Below are 23,380 nucleotides of genomic sequence, written 5' to 3'. Positions count from 1 at the left end.
AGAGAGATAAACAGTTAGTTTAGACCAGGCTGCAGGGAGTAAGACGTGACACACACGGACACACAGACAAACACACATGCATATACACACACACACACACACACACACACACACACACACACACACACACACACACACACACACACACACACACACACACACACACACACACACACACACACACACACACACACACAGGGCCATGCACAGATCTTTGGTGGGGCAGGTTCTCAAAGTGAAATAACCCCCCCAAAATAATAATATGTATAACTTAAATCCATTCATTGTTTTCTACTGCTCCTGTAGCCAAATTCTAATGTATTATTATTATCTCTGCAATAACACACTCATTCATCACACATTGTAGGGCATTAAAGCTAGAACCACAGATGACAGGGAGTTAGTTAAAAGAAGCACTACTGGGGTGGGCTATATCAGCTGATCATCTAGATTGTAGGTTATGAATCAGCTAGTTAGCAAGGCTAATCTATTAAAACAAGCAAACTAGTGTTTACCTGATTTAAATTTGTTCTGCTGCTGACAAACAGTCAAACTTGCAGATGTCCCCTTCCCTGACTGTGAAACAACACATGCTAGCAACTCCACAGTAACCCACTACTGGCAATATTCATTTCAAATTCCCCGCCCGGCACCGGTAGGTAGCTAATGCAGGTAGGAGGATTGCAGCAGCGCACTGGCGCACTTAAAGTGGCAAAAGGGCGGCGGAGGGGACTTTTCTCAAGATTGATGAGTTCATGAGAAATGATCTAATTTGGACAATGTGTTGCATTGGAAGTTAGAAGAGACGACACTAATCAAAAGGGCACTTTTTTCAAAGGAGGGCAAAAGGGCAGGTACTCCAACACCCCTAGGGCTCTGTCTGTGCACCACAGGAGGTTGTTGGCACCTTAATTGGGGAAGACGGGCTCGTGGTAATGGCTGGAGTGGAATAAGTGGAATAGTAACAATTACATCAAAGAAATGATTTCCATGTGTTTGATGCCATTCCATTCGCTCCGTTCCAGCCATTATTATGAGCCGTCCTCCCCTCAGCAGCCTCCTGTGATGTGCACGTGCCTGCATACACACACACACATTTTGTTTTGTTTAGAGGCAGCCGCGGGGCAGAAGACCTGTACACAATCCCATTTCATTTTTGGTATTCACACATCTCATCATCATGCTGCTGTCACTGCTGCCATGTCCTTTATTCCCAAACTGGCTAAACAACACTCCGTTCCCCCAAACTGACCAATCAGACCTTGGTTGTGCATCATTCCTCTTGTTGTGTAAGTCACTCAATTAGCCCATGTCAGCTACATTTTTTAGATTGGTAAGTTAGTCTATCTAGATATCTAAACTTGTAGTAATCATGGCCGAATTACCGACTGGGCATGAAGGGCACATGCACAGGGGCTCTGACCTCCAGGGTCCTCATTGATATTGTGAGTCACACTCACTAAGATGTCATATTATCATGGCATAAGTCATGGCAAAATGTGTAGAATTTCAGGAAATATGCTGCATGCAAAATTTCTCTCCACCCCCATGGCAAAATGTGTAGAATAGCAGGAAATTTGCGGTAAACTGCACAATTTTCTCTCAGCCCCATGACAAAACGAATAAAATTGAATTACATTTCTTATAATATTGCAACATTTCTCTCCATCCCATGGCAATAAAATGTGTAGAATTGCAGGAAAATAACTTTAAAACATAAAAAGGTTCTCTCTGCCTTCAAGAGGGGAGCAACTTCAATGTTTTGCCAATGAGATAAACAAAAACATGCTGCGTATGAGTCAGTGGGTGGATTATTTGGAACTGGGTGATGGCCAGGTGATTTGCACTAACATAGGAATAGTTACATGCTGGGGGAGAGTCATTCCTCTGTGTGTGTGTGTGTGTGTGTGTGTGTGTGTGTGTGTGTGTGTGTGTGTGTGTGTGTGTGTGTGTGTGTGTGTGTGTGTGTGTGTGTGTGTGTGTGAGAGAGAGAGTGTGAGAGTGTGTAAGAGTTGAGAAATAAGTGATCAATTGGGAAGTGTTTTTGCTTTATTGTCTTGTAATTTTTGATAGTATTTATTGGTATAGAGATTTTGTCTGGTTTTGTTGTAAGTTCGTGAAATGACACATTGTTGGTTAAATTGTTCAAGTTGATTGTTTCTCATTGAAGGTTTGTTTTTTGGCTTTTTCTATCTCCTGTCATTTCCTTATGGAGACTATGTTTAACATGGTTGGAATAAATGGCTTTATAAATACATTTGAAGAGAATTTGGAATAACTTTGTTCTCATGTTTATGTTCCTTCTGAAGAGACATGCAGCATATACTTCAACATACTGTAGAAGACTGTCCTTACTCAACGCTACATGGTGTACACTCTTAGAAAAAAAGGTACTATCTAGAACCTAAAAGGGTTCTTTGGCTGTCCCCATAGGAGAACCTTTTGAAGAACCCTTTTTGGTTCCAGGTAGAACCCTTTTGTGTTCCATTTGGCTGGGGACAGCCAAATAAACCTTTTGGAACCCTTTTTGTGTGCTGCTGGCCATAGACCACAGCGGATGAGAACACACACGCATACACATGAACATGCACACTAAGGCTGAGTAGTGGGTTACTCCTACAGTGCAGGTTAAAGAACACCGATGAGGTGACCTGAGCTGTCAGTGTTGATAAAGGAGGTTAAGTTAAACAGAGTAGCCTAGTTCTGGGGTTCGAGTGCAGCTGTGTGTGTGTGTGTGTGTGTGTGTGTGTGTGTGTGTGTGTGTGTGTGTGTGTGTGTGTGTGTGTGTGTGTGTGTGTGTGTGTGTGTGTGTGTGTGTGTGTGTGTGTGTGTGTGTGTGACAGGTTGTTTGGCCTCTCGAGTCTCCTCCAGCTGGACCCCCTCACACAGATGACCTACTGCCCAGAGAAGAGTGGGGTTGGCTGTGCTGGAGTGTACCGGGCATCTCCATGATGACTGTTGGTGGTCACCTATCTCACTCTCCCTCTCTCTTCCCTCTGTAGTGTTTCTCGTTAAGGTGTCATGTTTCTGCTCCTCAGTGGGGTTAAGGACTCCTCACACCTGCTCACAGCTCAGGGAAGAGAAGAGCCCGTTACAACACACACACAGACACTCAGACAGACACAGTGCTTTGTAGAGAAATGAGTGTGTGTGTGCATGCAAGTGTGTGTGCGTGTGTGTGTGTGTGTCAGCTTGACTTTCCCCAGCTTTCCCTCCAAGACTTTGCCACAGACAAAATGTAAACACACTCTTACTCTCTACATCTCTGTCCCTCGTTCTCCCTCGCTCTCTTTTTCTCTCTCTGTATCTCTCTCTCTCTCTCTGTGTCTGGGGTCGGGGGTTAAGCAGACAGCGCCTTTGAGGGTCTGTTTTTCCTTAACCCCTTCTCTCCTGTGTTAGAGAGCACTGAAAGGAGGAGAGGGGAAGCGAAGAGGAGAGGAGAAAGGGAGAGGCCCCTGATCCGTCTGTCATACAAACAAAGTGGAGATAAATCACACACTCCTAGAGGAATGTTCAGTTACACTACTGTAATAATATAACAGGGTTCTCCAGACAGAGAAATGACACAATCAGGTTATGAATGAGAAATGTCTCTCTGTAACTGTTGAGACTATCAAACAGTGGACATTGTGTGTGTGTGTGTGTGTGTGTGTGTGTGTGTGTGCTGTGTGTGTGTGTGTGTGTGTGTGTGTGTGTGTGTGTGTGTGTGTGTGTGTGTGTGTGTGTGTGTGTGTGTGTGTGTGTGTGTGTGTGTGTGTGTGTGTGTGTGTGTGTGTGTGTGTGTGTGTGCGTGTGCATTGCAAAAGCTGAGTGTTCAGTCTGGATACTGTCTTAAACATACTGGTCTAGCTGGGAGATGGATGAACCATATGATCAAAGAGCCTAAGTGGTGCTTATCGTTATCTCCCCCTCCCTCCCTCCCTCCCTCCCTCCCTCCCTCCCTCCCTCCCTCCCTCCCTCCCTCCCTCCCTCCCTCTGTCTTTCCTTCTCTCCCTCCCATCCCTCTCTGTCTTCCCTTCTCTCCCTCCTCTGTCCCTCTGTCTTCCCTTCTCTCCCTCCTCCATCCCTCTCTGTCTTCCCTCCCTCCTCCATCCCTCTCTCTTCCCCCCTCCCTCCTCCCTCCCTCCCTCCCTCCCTCCCTCCCTCCCTCCCTCCCTCCCTCCCTCCCTCCCTCTCTGTCTTCCCTACTCTCCCTCCTCCATCCCTCTCTGTCTTCCCTTCTCTCCCTCCTCCATCACTCCCTCCCTCCCTCCCTCCCTCCCTCTCTATCTTCCTTCTCTCACTCCCCTCTCCCTCCTTCCTTAGTTTTGGTTTTAGGTAAGTATTATAAATAATTATAATCTGACATAAATATCCACAGTTTTACCCATCCTCTTTAAGAACACAGTGAGGCATTTGTGCGATGTTTGGTCATACATAATTTTGGGCAATTAAGCAATCAGAAATGAAGTGTAATTGATGATGATTATGTTGCACTTACAGAAGCAGGGCCTAGGAGTCAGTCACTTACAGCAGTGGAGTGGTCTGATGGTCTTCTAGCCGCTCTAGTTTTGTAAACTAGGCTAGTTAGTTAGCTAGTAGCTATGGCTACGCATATTTACAGTTACTTACAACAGCTGGTGCCTGCAACAATGATAGCTTACTTACCATGCCCACAGCTGTTCCTCTTCATTTGTTTCAACATTCCAAATGGTATGGGAAGATTTGAAGGATAATGTATGTTCTATAAATTCAAATTCTACGGTTTTAAAGCCCTAAGAGTGGTAATGTTATGAAGCTGTTCATAGTAACGAGCCCCAGACTCAGGCTAATAACCCCAAATGAGACCTTATGGCTGAAATAGTCTTGGTTGTTCTGGAGTAGATCTTCACATGGACACAAGGCTGTCAGGGATAAGAGAGGGCAAAGAGCACAGGGGTGGGTGTATGTACGAGCAGTTGGCATTGTACGAGCAGGCATATATGTGTTTTAGTTGTACTGTAGTTGTTCTGTTAGCCTGTACTGATGCAGGTGGACTGAAGCAGGGAAACAGAATTTAATTTTAAGACCAAAAAAAATCTGGCCAAAAAAAAGATAGTTTGAAATGACTCAAATCCTATAAAATCCTATTGTCTGAACACGCACACGTTCAATCATAGAAATAAAACCCATTTCTATGAATCTGATCTTGTCACTGTTTGCACATTCAGCCTTCCCAGAACAAATGAGAAAACAGGTCTGATTTGAGCATTAAGGGCTGCAGTCATGTGCAGAGTGAACAACGCTTTAGCTCCATTACAGGATGCTGATACACATAGGATGCTGATACACATTACAGGATGCTGATACACATTACAGGATGATGATACACATTACAGGATACTGATACACATTACAGGATGCTGATACACATTATAGGATGCTGATACACATTACATGATGCTGATACACATTCAACGATGATGATACTCATTACAGGATACTGATACACATTACAGGATGCTGATACACATTACAGGATGCTGATACACATTACAGGATGCTGATACACATTACAGGATGCTGATACACATTATAAGATGCTGATACACATTACAGGATGCTGATACACATTACAGGATGCTGATACACATTACAGGATGCCGATACACATTATAAGATGCCGATACACATTATAAGATGCTGATACACATTATAAGATGCTGATACACATTACAGGATGCTGATACACATTACAGGATGCTGATACACATTATAGGATGCTGATACAGTAGCTCTTATCTGTGTGAGTTTTGTGAGCAGGAACCCACACACAAAAATCAGTGGGGGTACGATCTGGTAAATTGGGCAGATAAATTCAGATCATAATTTCCCTGAATTCATCATTAGTCTTCCTCATCACTCACATGAAAGCACACACACACACACACACACACACACACACACACACACACACACACACACACACACACACACACACACACACACACACACACACACACACACACACACACACACGCACACACACACACGCACACTGGTGAGCGGGTCAGTGGACTGCAGTACAAAGACAATGGGAGGGGTTGTAGGTCACACTACCAGCAGACAGGTCAGAGAGGTCAGACTAACCTGATTGGAGGATCTGGAAAGGCTGTCGTCCTACCTCAACACTGGTCTAGTGCTGTATATAGTCCATACAGTCTGCAGTATAGATCCCTGTATGCGTTAAACGACCCTAATCCTGCAGGTTCAGAGAAGGTCAGAGGCTGTTCAAGTGAGGGACAGAGATCCTCCCTGACCTCCCCGTCTGTCTGCAGCATGGACCTCCGTGAGGGGGCCCAGTAACCAGACTGCCTGTCTCCAGTATGGAGCTCTGTGAGGAGGCTCGGTGACCAGCCTGAATGTCTCCAGTGTGGAGCTCTGTGAGGAGGCCCCCTGCGGCACAAAAAGACAAACCATCTAATGGAGTCATGCCCTGTTCACCAGCCCAGAAACTCAAACAAACTATTACTAGACCCAAGAAACCCACCCTCCCCTCAAACACACAGGATCAAATGCAGTGACAAACACAGAGACAGACACATGCACACACACGCACACACACACACACAAACGAGGCGCACACACACATGAAACGGGAGTAGAGACGTACCCCCCAGTGAGTAGTTAAAGGTTTGGGGGTCGACGTGGAGCCAGTGTCCAGTCTCATTACAGACGGGAGAGTTGAGAGGCACGCTAATCCACCCACCCCCTTACACCAATACACACACGCACGCACGCACGCACACACACACACACACACACACACACACACACACACACACACACACACACACACACACACACACACAAGCCCCTTTCACCACCTGCAGAGTTACAGTTGAGCTAGCTGTAGTAAAGTGTCATACATTTGGTATATTTAAAAGATGTGGTTGTAGTAAGAATTAGCAACTCCTTGTTCACAAAGCTCAGGATTTCTACATTTATACAAAGTGGGTGGGGTGGAAAGCATTTTGTTCTACTAAAATCTGTTGAAATTCCAAAGACGTTTAGACCAAAACTGCTATTATCAAAAAAATCTGTGAGGTCGACTTTATATAATTTTATAACGTCTCATGTCAAGCAAGTTTCAAGTTTAAAAGCAACGTCAGATGAGACTTCAACGTCCAGGCCTCAGGCCCTCCTTCAGCAGCAGGCAGCACATGCAGCCAGAAGGCTCCTCCCCCAGTGTTCCTCCAGTGTTCCCTGAAGGTTTGTTGTTACCCGTGTTGCACGATGTTGGCAAACAGCCCAACAAGACCCCTGCAGAGACACTAACACACAACACAAGCATCAATAAACAAATAAATGCATACACACACCTCTACACACATCCATACACACATCCCCACTGCACACATCCATACACACACCTCTACACACATCCATACACACATCCCCACTGCACACACACACCCTCCCCTTTCCGCCCGTTTTGTTGGCCATGGAGTGAATTGTTTTCCAACTACTCCCCCCTCCCCAAACACACACACACACACTCACACACAGTTCAGGCATCACTCAAATATGGTCTCTCATCACTAATCGATGAGCCCAAAGAGCATCATTACCATAAACACAGACTTCCTATCAGGAAGGTACTCACTCTGTTTGGGATGTCCTGTTGACCTTTTATAATGGATGACTAAATGTTTATCATCCGCCCTCAGTGGGGGTGAGAGGGATGGAGAGAGAGAGAGAGAGAGAGAGAGAGAGAGGAGAGAGAGAGAGAGAGAGAGAGAGAGAGAGAGAGAGAGAGAAGGAGAGAGAGAGCGTGAAGCAGGGCGGGAGAGAGAGGGAGAGAGAGAGAGAGAGAGAGAAGGAGAGAGAGACAGAGAGAGAGAGTGAGAGAGGGGGGAGCATGTGAGGCATCTTTTTTAACATATTTTTTTCAACACTTTCCGTTAGTTTCTGCAGATTTAAACTTTGTGTTTGTGCAGCCATCACACTAGCTGGGATTGAGATGTATGATGTGTGTCCCTGAAAGCTGAAGTGTGTGTATATTCATAGATGGAGGTTGATGTGTATGTGTGCTGGTATCTGCCCCTCCTCTCCTCTCCCAGGGGACAGCAGAGTGACCGAGGGAGACCCAGAGATGGATGGATGGAACAGGAAACGACAAGCAATCAAAGATAATCAGAGAGTCAGGAACATGGAGGATGCCTTCAAATATGAATCAGCTGGTAAAAGGTCTGCTGAAGTTTAAATGGGTGTGAGGTCCCCATCTCCACATCCTCATACTGTCACCCTCGATAACACACTTTTATTCTAATAGCATAGCTACATTAGCATGAATAACTTTGTGTGTATGCACGTGTGTGTGTGTGTTTCATATTTGCATTTGTAGATGCATTTTCCTGGTCCTGCTGCTCTCCTCTCATCTGTCTTACCATCTTCAACACAATATCATCAGTAGAGTTACACTCCGCTGGCAGGCAGAACATCACACTGTATTGCCATTAGCTACAGTGCCTTCGGAAATTATTCAGCATCAGGGACTCAGAGACTAGTCAGGATTGAGGCAAAGATGAACGGAGCAAAGTACAGAGAGATCCTTGATGAAAACCTGCTCAGGACCTCAGACTGGGGCGAAGGTTCACCTTCCAACAGGACAACGACCCTAAGCACACAGCCAAGACAATGGAGGAGTGGCTTTGGGACAAGTCTCTGAATGTCCTTGAGTGGCCCAGCCAGAGCCTGGACTTGAACCCAAACGACCATCTCTGGATAGACCTGAAAATAGCTGCGCAGCAATGCTCCCCTGCCAACCTGACAGAGCTTGAAAGGATCTGCAGAGAAGAATGGGAGAAACTCCCCTAATACAGGTGTGCCAAGCTTGTAGCATCATACCCAAGAAGACTCGATGCTGTAATCGCTGCCAAAGGTGCTTCAATAAAGTACTGAGTAAAGGGTCTGAATACTTATGTAAATGTGATATTTATGTTTTTTTTTTACAGATTAGCAAAAATGTATAAAAATCTGTTTTTTCTTTGTCATTAATGGATATTGTGTGTAGATTGATGAAAAAACGAGTTAATCCATTTTAGAATAAGGCTGTAACCCAACAAAATGTGGGAAAAGTCAAGGGGTCGGAATACTTTTCAAAGGCACTGTACGTTGGAACACTGTTAATAACAGTCCCATCTGTGTCCTGTGATGTTGTAATGTAGTCTAACAAGGTGGCCACTGAGCTGTTAACTGTCTGCAGTCTGAAGATGACACTGCCCTCTGGATCACAGGTAGCAACTAGTCAGTGAGGATCAGTTATAGTCACTTAACACGCCTGCCTATGTTAGCTGTGTCACAGTCCCCAGAGAAATGTGTGATATCAAGTGTGATACTACAGCTTCAAGTCACGAGATTACACTTTTCTCTCTTTGTTAGCAGACATTAGTCAGATGAGAGAAATACACGCACACACACACACACACACACACACACAAATACACGCATGCATGCACGCAAGCACACCTGTGGAGGCTGCTGAGGGGAGGACGGCTCATAATAATGTCTGGAATGGAGTCAATGGAATGGTATCAACCACATGGAAACCACGCGTTTAATGTGTTTGATGCCATTCCATTGACTCCATTCCAGCCATTATTATGAGCCGTCCTCCCCTCAGAAGCCTCCACTTACGCACACTCACACCTCTGAGGCTATCTGGAGTGGTTCTGTGTAGTGAAAAATATAGTCTAAAGATATAGATCCTGCTATAGATATGCAGGTAGGCTATACATAGAAGTAGAGAAACAGAGACAGCGTGTAAAACAGACCACATGCGTTATTAGCGGGGTTCTCAAAGTGGGGTCCCCATATGTACTGCAAGGGGTCCGTGATCAGATCTCACTTTTTTTAATGAATATTACTAACAACAGATTAAACACATTTTGGCCAAGGGGTCCGTGGAATAAGTTTAGAGTGTGTAATACAATACAATATAATATTATTAATCTACAATTGAACTCCTTGTATGCTATTTTTTATCTCACTCAAGTTGTGTTCTGTTCTGGGCCAGACAGAGTACCAGGATGTGTAGTCAGAGCATTTGCTGACCAGTTGGCGAGTGTCTTCACTGACATTTTCAACCTCTCCCTGACCCAGTCTGTAATACCTACATGTTTCAAGCAGACCACCATAGTCCCTGTACCCAACAAAGCAAAGGTAACCTGCCTAAATGACTACCGCCCTGTAGCACTCACGTCGGTAGCCATGAAGTGCTTTGAAAGGCTGGTCATTGCTCATATCAACACCATCATGCCGGAAACCCTAGAACCACTCCAATTTGCGTACCACCCCAACAGATCCACCGATGACGTAATCTCAATCACACTCCACACTGCCCTTTTCCAGCTGGACAAAAGGAACACCTATGTGAGAATGCTGTTCATTGACTACAGCTCACCATAGTGCCCACAAAGCTCATCACTAAGCTGATGACCCTGGGAAATAAACACTTCCCTCTGCAACTGGATCCTAGAATTCCTGACGTGCTACCCCAAGGTGGGGAGGGTGGGCAACATTACCACCACCATGTTGACCCTCAACACGGGGGCCCCACAAGGGTATGTGCTTAGTCCCCTCCTGTACTCCCTGTTCACCTAGGACTGCGTGGCCACGCACAACTACAACACCACCATCAAGTTGTCTGATGACACAACGGTGGTAGGCCTGATCACCGGTGACCATGACCATGAGACAGCTTATAGGGAGGAGGTCAGTGACCTGTCAGTGTGGTGCCAGGACAACAACCTCTCCCTCAACGTCAGTAAGACCAAGGAGCTGATCATGGACAACAGGAAACGGGGCTGCAGTGGAGCGGGTCGAGAGCTTCAAGTTCCTTGGTGTCCAAATTACTAAGGACTTAAAATGGTCGACACACACACAAACAGTCATGAAGAAACACAACAGAACCTCTTCCCCCTCAGGAAGTAGAAAATATTTGGCATGGGCCCTCAAATCCTCAAAAAGTTCTACAGCTGCACCATTGACCGGATGCATCACTGCTTGGTATGGTAACTGCACCGCCTTTGATCGCATGGCACTACAGGGGGTGATGTAGACAGCCCAGTACATCACTGGGGCCGAGTTTCCTGCCATCCAGGACCTTTATATAAGGCAGAGTGAAAGGAAGGCCCAGATAATTGTTGAAATACTCCAGTCCCCCAAGCCATAGACTCAAGCCATAGTTCTCTCTGCTTCCGCACGGCAAGTGGTACCGGAGCATCAAGTCTGACACCAACAGGCTCCTGAACAGCTTCTAACGGAGCGAATGGAATGGCATCAAACAGGGGTGCGTGCTTAGTCCCCTCCTGTACTCCCTGTTCACCCATGACTGCGTGGCCAAGCACGACTCCAACACCTTAATATAGTTTGCTAACGACACATTGGTGGTAGGCCTGATCACCGACAACGCTGAGACAGCCTATAGGGAGGAGGTCATAGACCTGGCAGTATGGTGCCAGGACAACAACCTCTCCCTCAATGTGAGCAAGACAAAGGAGATGATCGTGGACTACAGGAAAAGGAGGGCCGAACACGCCCCCATTCACATCGACAGGGCTATAGTGGAGCGGGTCGAGAGTTTCAAGTTCCTTGGTGTCCACATCACCAACAAACTATCACGGTCCAAACACACCACGAAAGTTGTGAAGAGGGCACGACAACGCCTTTTCCCCCTCAGGAGACTGAAAAGATTTGGCATGGGTACCCAGATCGTCAACAAGTTATACAGCTGCACCATCGAGAGTATCCTGACCGATTGCATCACCGCCTGATATGGCAACTGCTCGGCATCCAACCGTAAGGCGTTACAGAGGGTAGTGTGTACAGCCCAGTACATCACTGGGGCCAAGCTTCCTGCCACACAGAACCTACAGTTGAAGTCAGAAGTTTACATACACCTGAGCAAAATACAGTGAGGGAAAAAAGTAATTGATCCCCTGCTGATTTTGTACGTTTGCCCACTGACAAAGAAATGATCAGTCTATAATTTTAATGGAAGGTTTATTTGAACAGTGAGAGACAGAATCAAAACAAAAAAATCCAGAAAAACGCATGTCAAAAATGTTATAAATTGATTTGCATTTTTAAAAGACTGTTGAATAATTCATCAAATGGCCACCTGGACTATTTGCATCAACCCCCCCCCCCCCCTTTGTTTTTACACTGCTGCTACTCACTGTTTATTATCAGCGCATAATCACTTTACCCCTACCTATATGTACAAATTACCTCGAATAACCTGTACCCCCTCACATTGACTCGGTACCGGTACCACCAGTACCCCCTCATTATTTTAATTTAATTACATTTTTTACTTTTGTTTATTTAGTAAATATTTTCTTAACTCTATTTTCTTAAAACTGCATTGTCAGTTAAGGGCTTGTAAGTAAGCATTTCACGGTAAGGTCTACACCTGTTGTATTCGGCGCAGGTGACAAATAAAATATGATTTGACTTGATTATGAGGGGGTCTCTGATGAATTTGCTATCACAAAAGGGGTCCCCGCACACACACACACACACACACACACACACACACACACACACACACACACACACACACACACACACACACACACACACACACACACACACACACACACACACACACACACACACACACACACACACACACACACACACACACACACACACACACAAACACATACACACACAGTAGTGGAGCTTCTATGTCAGTAGTTTGCCACTGGGGGCGACAGAGGCTTTGTCTATGTGTTGCCATAGAGACAGGATTGTACAGCAGGGTATAAAGAAGTCCAAAGGGAAAGCTGCTTAAGTTTCTAACTGAAGATCAGAAACTCCCTGGAGACAGCAGAGATAATGGCCTTGGATCTGGAGGATTATTTCCGTACTGTCTTTGAGGAACATCTCTTAATGTGAGTTTGTTTGTGTTTGTGTTAGTATGCTCTCCGCTAGTGGGGCTGAGTGAAGGAACACAGATTGATGTCCACTGAAAGTTCTGTGTGTATGCGTGTGTGCGTGCGTTTCTGCATACATACTTTCGTGCTTATGTGTGTAGGAAAGTGCCTGTGCGGGACAGAGGTCTGATGAGCGGAGCCACACGGATGATTGAGAAACAGAGAGAGATCAGAGAGGTGGATAAACAACTCCAGACACACAGAGAGGTAGGAGCTACGTTCTTATTCATAGTACTCATAATCATGGGAACCTGTGACAAAAATGTGACTATCATAGTTAACATACTATATGTACCTGGGATATTGTGTGTGTGTGTGTGTGTGTGTGTGTGTGTGTGTGTGTGTGTGTGTGTGTGTGTGTGTGTGTGTGTGTGTGTGTGTGTGTGTGTTTCACAGGAGTTTGAGTTAAAGACGGAGAGTTTGCAAAGGCGGAGAGATGAGGTGATGAAGAAGGAGGAGAAACTGAAGGAGTCGCTGCTCAAATTTGACAAATTCCTCAAAGTTGGTGGCTAACACACACACACACGCGCACTGAAACACACAGACTGGAAAAAACATCGTAATCAAATGTGCCATCTTGCAGGAAAATGACGCAAAACGTGGTCGGGGTGAGAAGAAGGCAGAGAGAGAGAGGGATGCTGTGCGTCAGAAGGAGGGAGAGATAGAGAAACTGAAGGAGGAGTGTGCTGTCCTGGAGGCCTGGAGATTGAGGCTGCAGCGCAGGGTGGAGAAGACTGCTTTCTACTGGACCTTCCTGGAACAGGTCCTCAGACTGGCCAAGGTACCCAAGCCTGGCATTCACTAAAAACACCCTTTTCGCACTACTGCGCTAAACTGAACCACCCACCCACTCCCCCCTCTCTCTCTCTTTCCTCTTTTCTATGTATTATCATGAATCCCCCCCCCCCCACACCTCAGTTCATCTGATCTGTTCTCAACTGCGGAGAATAAAAAACCCAAAAAACATAATGTGTTTCCTGTGGGATCATGGCACTTGCTTTCTCTTGTTAATTACATTTTTATAATCAAATTTCCTCCTCTTCAGTGTGGGCTGACCAATCTACCAGCTCACGTGTGTTGCCTATGCCATGTCCACATCCCTGTTTAACCATAACCCTAACCCTAGCCTCAACCACAACCCTGACCCTAACCCTAGCCTCAACCACAACCCTGACCCTAACCCTAGCCTCAACCACAACCCTGACCCTAACCCTAGCCTCAACCACAACCCTGACCCTAACCCTAGCCTCAACCATAACCCTGACCCTGACCCTAACCCTAGCCTCAACCACAACCCTGACCCTAACCCTAGCCTCAACCATAACCCTGACCCTAACCCTAGCCTCAACCACAACCCTGACCCTAACCCTAGCCTCAACCATAACCCTAACCCGTAACCTTAACCCTAGCCTCAACAGCAATCCTAACCCTATCTTCATGTCCACATCCCAGTTCAACCCTAACCCTAGCTTCAACCCTAACCCAAATCCTAACCCTTACCCTAAACCTCTCCACATCCCGATTCAACCCTAACCTTAGCCTCAACCACAAACCTAACCCTAGCTTCAAGTGTATAACGTGTACATGTGCGTGTGTGTATGTAGTATGAGGATGTGTGGGAGCTACTGGGGAGGTTTGCCACCCTGCTATCCACCAAAGAGCAGCTGCGTCAGAGGGAGAGTGAGGTGCAGGAGCAGGCTGATGGCCAACTGGGGGCGCTACAGAGATACACAGACCAGCAGAGCTGCAGCATTCTGCAGAAGAATAACCTGCTGTCTCAGCTACAGACAGAGCTGGACCAGATACGCTCCAACGCTCTCAGATGGGTACCAGACCTGATCACGCTTTCACAGGGTCGTCACTAGAGGGTCGTCACTAGTTACCACAGCCACAAAGTCATAATTATGGCTAAACCTATTTCTACAATTTATCTTCTCAATATCTGATATTTAACCTAACCCAACCTTAACAACACTGCTATCCTTATGCCTATCCCTCACCTTAAATTAAGACCAAAAAGCAACTTTTTGATGTCATTAATGTTTACGATATAGCCAATATGCCTTTGTGGCTGTAGTAACTAGTGACAATCCCTTTAGATGGGTCACAGATTTACAATTGATTATAGTCCGTGTCTTTCTATCCAGAATATAAACAATGTTTTTTGTTCAGGAGAACACGTGGTATCACATCCAAACCACAGCGGCGAAGGAGACGCTTTTATTGGGCCAAATTAAAGTGGTGACCCTTAACCTCTACCACATGATGGGCGGGACCACAGGGCAGGAAAAGGGCGTGGCCATCGATGACACAGAGACACAGCTAGAGAAGGTTAGTGATGTTATTATGTCATAGATTGAGGTTTGTGATGTTACAGATGGACTGTGTTTGTGATGTCACCGCTGGAAAAGGTCAGTAATATCACAGCTGGAGAAGGTTTGTGATGTCACAGCTGGAGAAGGTCAGTGATGTCACTGTGATGTTACAGATGGAGGCTTGTGATGTCACAGATAGTGAAGGTTAGTGATAGAAATAGAATGAATAGAACAAACGTTGAACCTCTAACCCTGATACACATCAACCCACATCAACTCTATCATCCCAGACACCCTAGACCCACTCCAATTTGCATACCACTCCAACAGATCTATAGATGATGCAATCTCAATTGCACTCCACACTAACCTCAACCCCCTAGATAAGAGGAATACCTACAGTACCGTTCAAAAGTTTGGGGTCACTTAGAAATGTCCTTGTTTTGAAAGAAAAGCACATTTTTGGTCCATTAAAATAGCATCAAATTGATCAGAAATACAGTGTAGACATTGTTAATGTTGTAAATGACTATTGTAGCTGGAAACGGCAGATCTTTAATGGAATATCTACATAGGCGTACAGAGGCCCATTATTAGCAACCATCACTCCTGTGTTCCAATGACACGTTGTGTTAGCTAATCCAAGTTTATCATTTTAAAAGGCTAATTGATCATTGGAAAACCCTTTTAAAGAAGCAATACAACTGGCCTTCTTTAGACTAGTTGAGTATCTGGAGCATCAGCATTTGTGGGTTCAATTACAGGCTCAAAATGGCCAGAAACAAAGAACCTTCTTCTGATACTCGTCAGTCTATTCTTGTTCTGAGAAATGAAGGCTATTTCATGCGAGACATTTCCAAGAAACTGAAGATCTCGTACAACGCTGTGTACTACTCCCTTCACAGAACAGCGCAAACTGTCTCTAACCAGAATAGAAAGAGGAGTGGGAGGCCCCGGTGCACAACTGAGCTAGAGGACAAGTACATTAGAGTGTCTAGTTTGAGAAACAGACGCCTCACAAGTCCTCAACTGGCAGCTTCATTAAATAGTACTGGCAAACACCAGTCTCAACTTCAACAGTGAAGAGGCGACTCCGGGATGCTGGGCTTCTAGGCAGTAAGACCAAGGAGCTGATTTTGGACTAGAGGAAACGGGACTGCAGTGGAGCGGGTCGAGAGCTTCAAGTTCCTTGATTACCAAATTACTAAGGACTTGGTCGACACACATGCAAACAGTCGAGAAGAAAGCACAACAGCAATTCTTCCCCCTCAGGAGGTTGAAAAGATTTGTCATGGGCCCTCAAATCCTCAAAAAGTTCTACAGCTGCATCATTGAGAGCATCTTGACCGGCTGCATCACTGCTTGGTATGGTAACTGCACCGCCTTTGATTGCATGGCACTACAGAGGGTGGTGTAGACAGCCCAGTACATCACTGGGGCCGAGTTTCCTGCCATCCAGGACCTTTATATAAGGCGGAGTGAAAGGAAGGCCCAGATAGTTGTTGAAAGACTCCAGTCACCCAAGCCATAGACCCAAGCCATAGTTATCTCTGCTTCCGCACGGCAAGTGGTACCAGAGCATCAAGTCCGACGCCAACAGGCTCCTGAACAGCTTCTAATGGAGTGAATGGAATAGCCTCAAACACATTGAAACCATGTGGTTTTGGCACTGACCCTGGAACTGCCAATATCAAGTGCCAATATGCAGGGAACTAACGCTCGTGTTCTTCTTATTTCTATTCTTCATGTGTTTTTGTTCTACTTTACTTTTTATTTAAAAAAAATTCTAGTATTACTGATATTGATTACTGCATTGTTGGGAAAGAGCAAGCAAGAAAGCCATTTCACTGTACTAGTGCACATGACTTAAAACTTGTCAATTTGACTGGTAAACTCATGGGTACCCTCACAATGGCTGCCTGGTATTGTGATGCAATAATTTCCATAGTAATGTATAATGTTCATTAAAATTATATTTACTGATGTGGCTCATGCAATCAAATTTACACTCAGTGGCCAATTTATTAGTTAGACCCATCAAGTACCGGGTCTGACCCCGCTTCGCCTCCAGAACAGTCTGAATTCTCTGAAACATGGAAACGTTGCTCCATTGGTATCAATGGACCTAATGTGTGCCAGGAAAACATTCTCCACATCATTACACCACCGCCACCAGCCTGTACCGTTGACACTAGGCAGGCTGGGGCCATGGACTCATGCTGCTTACGCCAAATCCTGACTCTGCCATCAGCATGATCCAACAGGAACTGGGATTCATCGGACCAGGCAATGTTTTTCCACTCCTCAATTGTCCAGTGATAGTGATAACGTGCCCCCTGGAGCAGCTTCTTTTAGCTGATAGAAGTGGAACCCGGTGTGGTTGTTTGTTGCAATAGCCCAACCGTGACAAGGACCGACGAGTTGTGTGTTCCAAGATGCTGTTCTGCACACCACTGTTGTACTGCGCAGTTATTTGTGTGTTTGTGGCCCACCCATTTAGCTTGCACGATTCTTGCCATTCTCATTCGACCTCTCATCAACAAGCTGTTTTCACCCATAGGACTGCCGCTGACTAGATGTTTTTTGTTTGTCATACCATTATCAGTAAACCCTACACACTGTGGCAAGTGAAAAGCCCAGGAGGCCAGCCGTTTCACGAGACTGGCACCGACGATCATACCAGGCTCAAAGTCGCTTAGGTCACTCATTTTGCCCATTCTAACATTCAATCGAACTGTGACTGGATGCCTGTCTGCCTGCTTTATATAGCAAGTCATGGCCACGTGATTCACTGTCTGTAGGAGCGAACCGTTTTCGAGAACGAAGTGGTGTACCTAATAAACTAAGTATTTTGTAATGTCAGTTAAGTCAATTCAACAAATCACCGCACAGATTGAAGGGTACGCTTCTTGCTTTTACTTCCTGCTTTGCTCCTATGGGTACACTCACAATGGCAGTCAGTCCCCCCATTATGCCATCATTGACTTGAAAGGGATTCCCATTCTATTCATTCTATTTCTATGGATGACACAGCTGAAGGTCAGTTATGTCACATTTATGTCACAGCTAGAGAAGGTTAGTGATGTCACAGTTAGAGAAGGATACCGATGTCACAGTGATGTAGAGTAGGGGACATATTCATTTGCTAACAGTAAAATCTAAATGTGTTTTCCTCTCCAGATCCAACTCTTCATCCAAGACCAGTCTGCCATAGTGAACAACCTCAAACAGAGCCCTTCTCATGCCACTACTAAAGCCAACTTGAAGTGAACAGGTGGAGGATGATCAAGTGGGTAGACAGAGGATCCTGCAGGTCTTATTATTGGAGATTTCAATCTATATCTTGTATTGTTTTCACACAGATAGTAATGTTATGGTCAGCACTCTGTGCAGCAGTGGTGGAAAAAGTACATAAAAGGTACCTTAATATAAAATAACTCAAGTAAAAGTGAAAGTCACCCAGTAAAATATAACTTCAGTAAAAGTCTAAAAGTATATGGTTGTACATGTACTTAAATAGTGGTGAAAAAAGTACTTGTCATACTTGAGTAAAAGTCCAAGTAAATGCTATATATCAAATTCCTTATATTAAGCAAACCAGATGGCACAATTTTCTGGTTTATTTTATTTAAGGAGAGCCAGGGGCACATTCCAACACTCAGACATAATTTACAAACAAACACAGTATTTGGTTTTAGTTAGTCCACCAGATCAGAGTCAGTAAGGATGGCAAAGCTTTATATTGTTAGGTTTGTGTATTGGACCATATTGATGTCCTGCCTGAGCATTCAAAATGTAACTAGTACTTTTGGGTGCCAGGGAAAATGTATAGGAGTAAAAAGTACATATTTTCTTTAGGGATGTAATGGAGTAAAAGTTGTCAAAAATATAAATAGTAAAGTAAAGACACCCCAAAAAACTACTTTACACCACTGCTGTGGAGCAAACGTACCATGATGACAATAATAATTCTGCAATCAGTCTAGTACTGACACCTAGTGGCAACTGGAGGGAATACTAACTATACATATCAATAGAGGGCCAACCGGTTTAGTGTTTCTCAAGCCTTGATCAAATGTATCCAACAATTGCATGGTGCCAGTTTTCTATTATTCGGGCCAATTTTGCATAACAACTATAAATGGTTGAATTCCATTTAAACTGATTCATTAATACCACACTGTACATGTTTCAATAAAAATGATTTTTAAACAACGGTTTAAAAAAAATCCCCTTTTCTTTTAAGAAACACTTAAGAATAGATAACATCAAACACAGAGTAGTAATCATACAATAGTATTCACGAGCTGCGTTGCAGAGTATTTATTGGAATAAACTCTTGACACCTAAAAGGAAAACGTACAAAAGGAGAAAAGGAAAATTGACGTGTTTTTGGAGAGCTGCCACATCTTTCCCACAAATATAAAAACCATGCTGGAATAATGGACTGTCCTGGTCTGGCCGAGTTTTCCACAGGGCCGCTGCTGTTATTTGCCCTTCTTGCCTTTGCCCTTCTTGCCCTTGCTACCCTTCTTGCCCTTCCCCCTCATGGCCTTGCGGACACGGTGGCCCCTCCAGTAAGCCTGGATAATGGTGGTGGCACGGCTCTTCTTTTCCAGCTCTTTCTGCTCCTCCTCCCTCCTCTCCTCGGCCAAACGCCGCTCCTCCTGGATCTGACTGAACTCCTGCTCCAGGACAGCATACGCCTCTTCTAGCTCTCTCAGCTCCTCCTTCTCCTCCTCATAGAGCCTTGTCATGTCCTCCAGCTCAAACTGGGAGGGACCAGACAACACAGAGAGAGAGATAGAGAGGGGGGTGGGGGATTTACTAAGCATCACTAAAATCGTATTATTAATTGCTGTTACTCAGTGGAAGATTTGTTATGATTTTTTAGGGTTAGTCTACCTGTTTCTCTCCCATATCAGCATCATACTTCAGGATCCAGTTCTCTATTTCTGTCTCCACTTTATATTTTTTCTGCCAGGAGGGGAGAACAACATTGAAAAAAGTTATATTTCCCACTGCAGGATCTAATACATGCATCGAGAATACTTATCAAAATGTTTTAGATAAGGGGCAGGGGCTAGGGCTCTATTTCTGGGATCTCCCACCTTGCGGAGCGAAGTTTCTACCTCGCGGTTCTCAGAAATCAGGTTGTTAAGCTGAACTCTCAGTTGATTGGCTTCCTGCTGCATGCGGGCCCGCCTCCCCTCTGAGGTCTTAGCGTCTGATTGGTTCTGCTTGTCGGCATCCTGCTGTGTCCGCAACACAAAGTCCTCAGAGATCTTCTCCATCCGGTGCAGAGAGCTCTTCAACTTCCTGATCACCTCATTTTTTTTAGAGGTCTTAAAGAGCATAGGGTAGTGGGATGGGGAGAGAGAAAGATAAAGAGAGCAGCAGAGAAAGTAGAGAGTTTACGTTTTGGAGAACTGAGCTAGAATTATCACGGGTTAAAACTTTCATGGTCTAAACTCTGGTGTAATAACAACAGTAGTATAACGACAATGATAACTGTATCGGCACCTCAGCATCTCTGTCTTTGATGGCGGCAGCGACTTCCGCCTCCAGTGTAGCAACCAGCTCCATGTTGTTGCCATGGCGCAGCGAAACCTCCTGCATGTAGCGTGTTCTTTGACGTTCCTCGGCAGGGCTGGTGAGCAGTTTCTCTAACAGCACCCCCCGCAACTCCTGCAGCCCCCCTACCAGCCCTCGCACCCCTTCACTCACCCCCTGCCCCCCTAACTCTGCCTCACTCCTCAGGGCACGGGTGGCGGCTGGATGAGCTCTCAGCAGTCTGAGCACGTTCCTCAGTGAGCTGGGGATGGCCCTTTCTAACTCTGCTCTCGCTCTCTCCCCTGCCTCCCCCTCAACCAGCTTCTGCCCCAGGCCCTCCAGCCTCTCTCCAAGGTGCTGGTGCTCCTGTAAGGCCCCCTCCAACTCCAACCCCAATCCCACAGACAGCCCTCCTAGGCGGGCCAGCACAGCCGGCAGCACGGCTACCGTCTCCACCCTGGCGATGCAGTCTTCCAGCACCCCTGCGATGCGCTGCGTCTCCAAAGATGACAGCTTCTTCCGTGAAGGGTCCAGGATCTTTAGGAGGTCCTCCCTGAGCACTTTGGCCCGGGGCTGTGGACTGGGTTGGAGACTGGAGCACATCATTTGGGTGCTAACATCCTCCAGGGGCTGTATGGCCACCTCTGCAGACATACTGCCATAGACAGGGGGGAATCTTATTAAACAATAAAACATCATGCCCAAATTAACACTATAACATCGGTCAATTCAGCATCACAAACATATTTACCACTAACGTTAGGACAATATTACTATTTGCTAACTACGTTATTAACAGTTGCCTAATGTCTAGTGTAGTTTACTTTTAGATATAATGTACTTACTTAACGTTAGCTACAAAAAGATACAGATTCCATGCGGGTAACACATTTTATCAAGAAAACATAACGTTAGGCCTAAAGGAAAACAACATAGCTCTTCTGAACTTAAACAGCACCTAAATAAAGCAAATCGAATCGCACTAGCCACATTACTGGCAGCAGCATAGAAAACAACATCACATCGATGTTGATAGTTTACAATACAGTTGCTAAGAGACCAAAGATGTGGGGTGGGAGGGAGGGGCCCATTCGCGTTGATGAAGAGCTGAAATAAATTAGCATAAATAAATCATGGTCATGATCATGCATTGTATTTTTAGGCTCATTAGCTTGTTATATTACAACATGATTACTAAAGTCCGATTTATGGAGGCCGGTCTGATTGATAAACTTTTGAATTTCAAGTTCAACTTTTGTTTTGAAAAACAAGGACTGCCTTTAGTCTCATAGCGCTGTATTATAATTTAAAGTGAACGCTACAGCCAGAGAGATATTCAATCGCACAAAACATTTCTGTCAAAAACCCATCCGTAAAACCTTGAGTTCCTAATTTTTGTATTCGTTTCACGCTATTATCGGTAGGTGCACTTGATTCAGAAAATCTAGCACCGGGAAAGCAGTGTTCCAATTTTGAACCATTCAAAATGTCTGAACGTAGAACTCCGCCTACCCGGCAGATCCTGGGAGAAAATCAAATGCAGCTATAGGCCTAGTTCTGGCCAATCAGATAGCTCCGCACAGTTTCCTCGCACAAAGGACTGTCAAAAAAAGCCGCGAACGCACAACAAATGTGATAATGTAATATTTCAAAACGTTTAAAACCATGACTAGAGAGAGACTCAACGAACACAACAAGATCTGCTGTTTTTATGAGTAAGTTCATGTATAAGTTGTTATTCAGCACTGTCAACACTTTGTTTAATAGTTTTATAAGCCATCAAATGCACATGTTTCGTTAAGCTTTCATTGTTATTATTTTCGGCCTGTGTCTTATAGTATAGAGGAATATTTCACTTTCTCTGGTCATAGGAGTAACAACATTAATTTGTGCACGAGGCAGAAGTAATTCAGTGCGACTTAAAGATCATACCCTTTTTTTCAATTTTCGTCTAAAATGACATACCCAAATCTAACTGCCTGTAGTTCAGGACCTGAAGCAAGGATATGCATAATTCTGGTTACTATTTGAAAGGAAACACTTTGAGGTTTGTGGAAATGTGATCTTAATGTAGGAGAGTATAACATATTAGATCGGGTAAAAGATAATACAAACTAAAAAATACGTGTTCCAGAGACAGCAGAGGTTCAAACTGTAGAACCCAGTTCCTACATTTGAATATAAAAATGGATTTTATCAAACAAAACTATGCTACCATTTATCTCTGTGACCCTCAGGATGACAAATCAGAGCAAGATTACAGAATGTAAGTACGAGGTGAATGTATCAAACCAGTTGCCTTGATAAAAGCGTTTTGTTGTTGTGCACTCTCCTCAAACAATAGCATGGTATTTTTTCACCGTAATAGCTACAGTATATTGGACAGTGCAGTTAGATTAACAAGAATTTAAACTTTCTGCCGATATAAGACCTCTGCCTCACTCCTCCTGGAAAGTTGGCTGTTACTTAAAACGTTATTCTAGTCACTATGCATAGTCACTTTAATAACTCAACCTACTACCTCAACTATACCGGTACTCCCCTGTATAT

At 44.9% G+C, this 23,380-nt stretch overlaps 2 protein-coding genes across 3 annotated transcripts; one reads left to right on the top strand and one right to left on the bottom strand.

The window, feature by feature from the left end:
• Nucleotides 1-12,764: 12,764 nt before the first annotated feature.
• On the top strand, nucleotides 12,765-21,284 carry cfap73 (cilia and flagella associated protein 73). Of its 2 annotated transcripts, XM_014161155.2 has the most exons (8): nucleotides 12,771-12,920; nucleotides 13,064-13,169; nucleotides 13,359-13,463; nucleotides 13,546-13,743; nucleotides 14,567-14,788; nucleotides 15,135-15,293; nucleotides 18,458-18,566; nucleotides 21,152-21,284. In XM_014161155.2, exons 1-7 carry the CDS (start codon nucleotides 12,865-12,867, stop codon nucleotides 18,545-18,547), a joined length of 936 nt encoding a protein of 311 aa, XP_014016630.2. In that variant the 5' UTR covers nucleotides 12,771-12,864; the 3' UTR covers nucleotides 18,548-18,566; nucleotides 21,152-21,284. The 2 variants fall into 2 exon arrangements, with proteins under 2 accessions (XP_014016628.2, XP_014016630.2); XM_014161153.2 differs by lacking the exon at nucleotides 21,152-21,284 and having other exon boundaries at nucleotides 12,765-12,920; nucleotides 18,458-19,506.
• On the bottom strand, nucleotides 19,645-21,910 carry drc10 (dynein regulatory complex subunit 10). Its single transcript, XM_014161152.2, has 5 exons — nucleotides 21,676-21,910; nucleotides 20,801-21,485; nucleotides 20,389-20,622; nucleotides 20,183-20,254; nucleotides 19,645-20,049 (listed from the first exon to the last, which is right to left on the bottom strand). Exons 2-5 carry the CDS (start codon nucleotides 21,482-21,484, stop codon nucleotides 19,765-19,767), a joined length of 1,275 nt encoding a protein of 424 aa, XP_014016627.1. The 5' UTR covers nucleotide 21,485; nucleotides 21,676-21,910; the 3' UTR covers nucleotides 19,645-19,764.
• Nucleotides 21,911-23,380: the final 1,470 nt, after the last annotated feature.

This window comes from Salmo salar, chromosome ssa20 (genome assembly GCF_905237065.1).
Source record: "Salmo salar chromosome ssa20, Ssal_v3.1, whole genome shotgun sequence".
NCBI lineage: Eukaryota > Metazoa > Chordata > Actinopteri > Salmoniformes > Salmonidae > Salmo > Salmo salar.
This window is presented reverse-complemented; position numbering and strand designations above follow the sequence as displayed.

Coding starts and splice junctions, on each gene's coding strand:
- cfap73 (XM_014161155.2), top strand. CDS start 12,865: ATGGCCTTGGATCTGGAGGATTATTTCCGTACTGTCTTTGAGGAACAT. Junction 13,464..13,545: donor AATTTGACAAATTCCTCAAA/GTTGGTGGCTAA, acceptor GCCATCTTGCAG/GAAAATGACGCAAAACGTGG. Junction 14,789..15,134: donor GCTCCAACGCTCTCAGATGG/GTACCAGACCTG, acceptor TTTTTTGTTCAG/GAGAACACGTGGTATCACAT.
- drc10 (XM_014161152.2), bottom strand. CDS start 21,484: ATGTCTGCAGAGGTGGCCATACAGCCCCTGGAGGATGTTAGCACCCAA. Junction 20,255..20,388: donor TAGAAACTTCGCTCCGCAAG/GTGGGAGATCCC, acceptor CCCTCCTGGCAG/AAAAAATATAAAGTGGAGAC. Junction 20,050..20,182: donor CTGATATGGGAGAGAAACAG/GTAGACTAACCC, acceptor GGTCCCTCCCAG/TTTGAGCTGGAGGACATGAC.